This window comes from Volvox carteri (genome assembly GCF_000143455.1).
Source record: "Volvox carteri f. nagariensis unplaced genomic scaffold VOLCAscaffold_20, whole genome shotgun sequence".
Taxonomy (NCBI): Eukaryota; Viridiplantae; Chlorophyta; class Chlorophyceae; order Chlamydomonadales; family Volvocaceae; genus Volvox; species Volvox carteri.
The window spans coordinates 317,609-324,085 of NW_003307563.1; the positions used below are offsets into that span (position 1 = coordinate 317,609).

A 6,477-nucleotide genomic window follows, 5' to 3' on the forward strand; every position below is an offset into this window, starting at 1 on the left:
TTGTTATTATTATTGGATATTTAAACCCACTTGCAGGCAGGCTTCTGTTGGATGGTGAAGGCGGCGTCTGGGGTGTCAGGGGAGTAAGCTCGTGTCAAGTGAACAATTGAAAAAAGATTGCGGGAATTGGATTTTTTGGAGAGAGTTTGTGGCAGTTTAATGGAGGATTGGGATTTGGGGAGAGAGTGTGGAGGTTTAGGGCCCGAGAGCCCAACAGCGGACTCGGAGCAGGTTTTTAAAATTTGAATTCTTAATCTCTCTCTCTCTCTCTGTCTCTAATTCTCCATTCTTCCTCCTCTTTCTGGAGGAATACAGCTAGCAAGGACGCTTGACATTGCGAGAAGGACTGCGCTCTCTTAACCGTCCGTGCCTGAGCTTCAGAGTATGAGAGCAGTGTAACTAGTTGGTGAAAGCGCCATCAGCGCGGCGGACGCGATTGTTCCATTCAAGTGCAATAAAGCAAAAGAGCGCAGTCGGTGGTTGGTGATATGTCCCCCGCGGTGAGGGGAAACCCCCGGAATCCGTTGTTCTCTCCGCCCGTGATGTGTGATTCGTGATCGCAACGCCATAAGGGCATGTGTTATATCGACAACCGGGTGACCTACTTCAGACTAGACAGTACGAGAAACTCCTTCCCCTTATCGCTGCCGTACCAACTACACCAGTAAGGCGGTATAGTGCTAGATGCTCACTCAGCTCAGAGCTCGGATACTTTGTGCACGACGGAACGAGCTGGTTGGAAGGAAATGGAAGGAAAGGCAGATTGTATGTGTGGGCACAGGGACCGGGTTTGGCGGAGTGGAGGGGAAGGTGGGCGGCGGAATTTGACAGGCAGACACGTGAAGCGCACGCTTTGAGGCCTCCAGCCTCCCTAACAACTTTTACACCCGTCCCAAATACCACGCACCCGCTACACGCGTTTTAGGCCATAAAATGAGAGGGACGCCCAGGACCGATCCATGGAGAGGCAAGTGGGCTCCCCATCCTTAATAGGCAGTAATTACTCTTTGTTTTGGAAGTTAGGGATGCTAAAATAATTATTGTTATGTATAACCTCCCGCAAGCCGCTGTCTTGACGGCGTCTGCGACATACAAAAACAGTTTCCCAATTGCGATAGAAGTTGGTGAGTGAGAATCTATGTCAAGTAATGAAATGAATTATAAGCCTGTTATCTCGAAACTGTACTGGGTAGTCACTGCTGTACACGCTGTTCTAAATCTACTACACGGACGCGGACCAATATTGAAAACGTTTGCAGACGACCTACGACATAATTTTATTGAAGTCACATCTTGTGACGTGCCTTGATCACAACTTATTGAACCTTCGCTGCAAGCGTGGACAGGACAAGTACTTCCGGACGGAACCCTAGCTAAGCTACCGGAAGTGTCAAATGCCTCAGTTTTGCGTTCAAGGCACTTCGGTGCGCTGCGGGATCGCTACACCAGCAGTGTTACGGTTGCAGCGTCTGAAGGTGCAATGCGCGGCGTCCGGAGACTCCGGAGACGCCGAGCGGCCCAGCAGTAGCAAAGGAAAGTCTTTCAGTGGCGAACGCCGTAGAAGAGGTCGGCCTGCGCACTTGAGGAGTCCAGACGATTCTCCCCTACGGGTGAGGCCAACGGGGCGCACGTTGCCTGATGGGTGCACCTTACCCGTTGCAAGCTGCCCAATCTCCTGTTTCGCCGTGATTTTTTACTACTTTCAGGATGGGAATAGAGATCGCTTGATGGGTCTGCTTACGGAACGGTAAGGCTGGCGGCGGGAAAGCCTGATGGCGCTTTCGAAGTCTAAACGCCTCGGTTGACCCAACGGTGTGCCTTGGGACATGAGAAGGCGAGCTTTAAAGGCCCACTCAAATTATAAAAGTGTAAACTTGTGTTATGGCCCGAAGCGTCAGATGTCCTGCTGACGGCCGTCTTTCGGAGGCATCAACTACCGAAACAGAAGCTTTAGCCTCCGACGCTCTGGTTCAGCTGCTCTAAACACAAGTGATCTTGCCCAAAAAATCTGTGCATGACTGGCCAGGTCCGCTGTGATACTTTGACCTAGTATCACACGATCAGCCGACTGGTGCCGTCATGACGCAACTCGTTTGAATTGCCATCAACGCATATTCGTGTGGTGCACACAATTTTCAAATATTATTTTTCCTAAGCAAGGAGCTTGTGTGTGAAATCTGATGGCTAAGGAAAAGCACGGAAAACTGTAAATGACGTCAGACCTACGTGAGACCCCCAGCACTGTCGCGAATACGTGTATATACTATGGCACGCTCATCATATGGATGAGAGTCCAACCTAAGCAATCCTTATCTCACATCATTACCACATCACTACCTGCCGCCATTTTTCAAACTGGGACAGTACGCCGTGGGCCGTGTGCCCGGGTTCCTGACACACATTCTCTACCCTCCACCCACCCCCCCGACCGATTTCACACTGTGTTCAAGAAGCTCAGAAGCCTCCCACTCTGTAACAACAATCACAAAAGATGTCACACTCATTTTCATTTTAGCACCCTTGACTACCCCTGATACAACTTATGTAACACCTAGGCCCCACCATCCCAGTGTTCCCCACAACCCACCGGCTAGAGAGCTGAAACGTGCCGCTGTCCTTGTAATGGTAAACTTGCACGTACCTACCAGCCTACTTGCCTACCTACCCTGCTACCTACCGCCCCTCCATCGCCACCCTCCCTTGCTTCACAGGGCCGCCAAGACTCTAGCCTATTACCTAATAGAGACCAATCACAATGTGCACCACTGGGTCAACAGGTTCATTAAGGAGCACCCGATACCCCGGGTGGGAGGGGGTGGGGTGGGGCGGGAAAGGGGGAGGGGGAAAGGGGGGAGGAGGGAAAGGGGGGAGGAGGGAAAGGGGGGAGGAGGGAAAGGGGGGAGGAGGGAAAGGGGGGGAGGAGGGAAAGGGGGAAGACGAACCACGAACGAGTGAAGCTGAAGGGTGAGGGGAGGAGGTAAAAGGGGAGGGGGTAGGGGGTTTTAAGAGGAGGGGAGGGGGAAAGAGGCTGCATGAGTTCTGCCGTGTCCAACAAACACTGGGTCGGAACTTGTGGTGTCATCAAAGTGGGGCGGTTTGAATGGCCTTGGTATTAGTTTTGATTTTGCCTGAAAACACCAACAACCTCCGTAACACCTAAATAATATATATTCCCGCCCTTCTTCCCCCCTCCCCCTCCCTCCACTCAAAAAATCAATTCTCACCCGTCAGGACGGCAACTGGGATGACGTCAGCGGGGACACGTTTCTGCGGACACTGCTGTCCATGCCCATGGAGGAGGCCACGCCGTGGGTGAGGTCGGATTAAGGTTTCGGAGCGTGTGCGTGTGTATGTATGTACGTGTACGTGTGCGGTCGGGGGGAGGGGAAACGGCTCAAGGGAACGGCGGCCAGGGGGGAGGGGAGGGAGTGGCGGGAAAAAGGGGGGGGAGGAGGTTGGTGGCAAGGGCTGGGCTGGGCGCTGTGTGTTTTGATGATGATCCGGAGGAGCGGCGATGAGAGGAAAATGACGATTGTGGTCGTACACAGTCACATACATACATACATACGAGGAGAGACAGCCCCGACTGCCGCGAGTGAGGGAGTGGGGCGCGCGCGGAGAGGAGCAGACGGACGTGGTAGAGCCGCGCGCCCGCCCGCCCCTGCGCTGTGTTTCGGCCCCCCCCGGGGTCAGGGGGGCCCCCCGCCCGTGCTCTCGGTCCTTTCTCGGGGCGAGAGCCGCCCCCCCCCCACCATTATTAACAACTGCAGCAGCACCACCACCAACTCTCTACCCCCTCGCTAACCCTGCCGTGGGGTACCGTCCCCAGGGCCGCGACCCGGTCTTCCACAACACGTCGGCGAGTGACGTCGACCCTCGGAGCATTGCGCAGAGGATTATGGAGGTGAGAGAGTGTGTGTGTGTGTGCTCTCTGTATGTGTGATGTGTGTGTGTGAAACAAGGGGGTGTATCTTCGCCCGTGGCAGCGACCCTGCGAAACCCTGCCTTCCCCCCGGTATTTCTCGGGGCACCCTCATCCAGTCACCCTAGTCAACAACTTGTCAGTAGATCGCTCAGGGTCCCCGCACCCACCACCGGCATCCAACGGAATCTGCCGGGTCGACAGCGGCCCAACTCCATTCCTGGTCGAGCTCGCAGGTTAACTTTATCCCAGGTCACCACCGTCCATCGACTAGGGGCGCAATACCTTCCACCATCGGAAGGATTTTCGACCCTGATAGGTCTCGATCCCGGGATCTCCCGATGGCATATGTATGCATGCATGGGTGGATGGAGGCATAGATGTGTCTTGGGATCCATGTGCATTGGTCTGCACCTTCTTCACCTCCGTAACATTACCCCCATCCCCCAAAACACCCACGCACACATACACACGCACGCACGCTCTCCCCATTTGCGGCCCCAGTCGCCTCGTTCGAAACCGCCTCCTGCTTAGTTCTGCTTAGTTTTTGTCTTTCCCTTCTTTCCTTTGCAGCACCTTCACTCGTTCACTTGGTTCGTCTTCCCCCCCTCCCCCCCCTCCCCCCCCCCATCTCCAGATTCGCGCCCAGCTGGCCAGCGAGTTCATTCAGGACCTTAGTCAGGTGGCCGAAGAAAACAAGTTGTTGCAGCTGGAGACGTTGCAGGTGGCGTTTGCGGGTTTGCCGGCCAGGGAAGGGAGTGGCAGGGGGCAGGGCGAAGGGCCAGGGGGAATGGCGGAAATTGATGACTTTGGAACGTCGTACAAATGCAGTCGTACAGACAACGATCCCTCATGTACTGTTGTGGCATGTTGCATGCCCCCCAACCCCCCCAACCCCCCCACCCCAAAACCCTTACCCCACGCACCTGGCAGCAGCTCCACTCGTTTGTGGTTCGTCTTTCCCCCCAAAACCCTAAAACCCCACACCCCCCTTTCGCCATTCCAACCCCCACTTCCCCGGGTCTACCCTAGGCCTCTTTGTTCAGTACGGAAGACGCGATTGCTGACGGCAGCGCCGCCGCTCGCCAGGCGGCCACCTCCCAAGGGCAGGGAAGCGGCAGTAGCGGCAACAGCCAGAACGCTTCCGGCGCGTCGTCGCCTGGCGCCGGCGGCCGCGGCAGCCGCGGCGGCGGTACGGATGGTACGGATTCGTCGAGGGGGGGAAAACCCAAAAAGGTGAAGAAGTCGGTGTTGCCTGCGCAGCCGACGCCATCCAACTGGCGCATGCGGCTGGAGGTGGAAGCGCAGGTGTACGGCGATGTCGACGGCGCGTCGCCGTCGTCGTCGGCGGCGGCGCCGTCGCCGACGGCGCCTAGCTCCGCTACTGGCATTCCGGATAGCGTTATGACAGGGATCATCTCGCCGAACTACACGCCGCAGCCAGCGGCGGAGGCGGCGGGGAGTCCGCCGCCGCTGCCACCGCCGGCGGAGAAGGCGGCGAAGCCGCCGCCGATGCCGCCGCCGCTGCACCCGGAGGTTGCGGAAATGCTGCCGCTGATTCGCTCCTCCCCTTCTGCTCTTACTCCTGACGTGGCGCAGATGTTGTCTAGTCTGGCGGTTACGTCTAACGGTCAACTGCATCCTGACATTGTGGATGCTCTGCGGGCGGCGGTTGACGCCGGGGCGAGGCTGCATCCCGAGATGGCGGAGCTGCTAGGAATGGGGCCGTCGGCACCGTCGTCGGCGTCGCCGTCGTCATCGTTGAAGTCGTCATCGACGTCGGCACCTGCTGCTGCTGCTGCATCTAGCAGCGGCGGCGGCGGTACCCTCGCAAGTAGTGGGTCGCGTGGCGGTGGCGGCGATGTGGCGGCTCCGTCGACTTCAACGTCGTCGTCGTCGGCGGCGGCGGCGGCCGCGCCGACTCCATCACTGTCAGCGGCGCCGATAGGGAAATACGGCAAGCCGCCTGTGCCGCCGGCGGCGGCGGCATCGGCTGCCGCTGCCGCTGCTGCGGCGACTTCTGCCGTCGAGTCCGTACAAGTCGTACAGTCGCCACAGGCGCAGTCCCAGCAGCAGGAAGAGGAGGAGGAAAACTCCATCACCGCGCTTCAGAACGACAGCTGTCTCCATTCCGATGAAGAGTGATGAAAAAGAGAACCGCCAAAGGCCTCTAGAGAAAAGCTTTCAGAAAACGACAAAACGAAAAGGATGGAGAGGCGAGGAGAGGAGAGAAGAGGAGGGCTATAGGATGCTGCAATGTACGGCATCATGCCGTACGGCCGCGGCAGCAGCTGTCCGTGCGCATTCTTGTACGGCTTTTCTGACGTCTACTGCTTATAACCTTACTGGAGAGTGCTAGGCTGCTCTTGCGGCGGCGGCGGCGGGTGGGGAGGGGGAGTTGCCATACACATGCCTAAGTACGGCACGAAGTACGGCATTGCCTTTCTTGAGGGCTGTGCACGAGGTCTTCTCTTATCCTCTCTCCTCGGGTGGCCCTCCCCTCGTGGTTCGTCTTCCCCTTCCCCCTCCCCCCCTCCTCCTCCCCCCCTTCCCNT

General features: G+C 57.3%; 1 protein-coding gene across 1 annotated transcript; it reads left to right on the forward strand.

The window, feature by feature from the left end:
* Window positions 1-1,045: 1,045 nt before the first annotated feature.
* VOLCADRAFT_91185 (uncharacterized protein) lies at window positions 1,046-6,067 on the forward strand (the record flags this gene model as incomplete). Its single annotated transcript, XM_002950668.1, has 8 exons — window positions 1,046-1,124; window positions 1,453-1,610; window positions 1,707-1,747; window positions 2,712-2,805; window positions 3,232-3,312; window positions 3,830-3,904; window positions 4,560-4,646; window positions 4,955-6,067. The coding sequence occupies 8 exons, from the start codon at window positions 1,046-1,048 to the stop codon at window positions 6,065-6,067; spliced, it is 1,728 nt and encodes a 575-aa protein (XP_002950714.1).
* Between the last annotated feature and the right edge of the window lie 410 nt (window positions 6,068-6,477).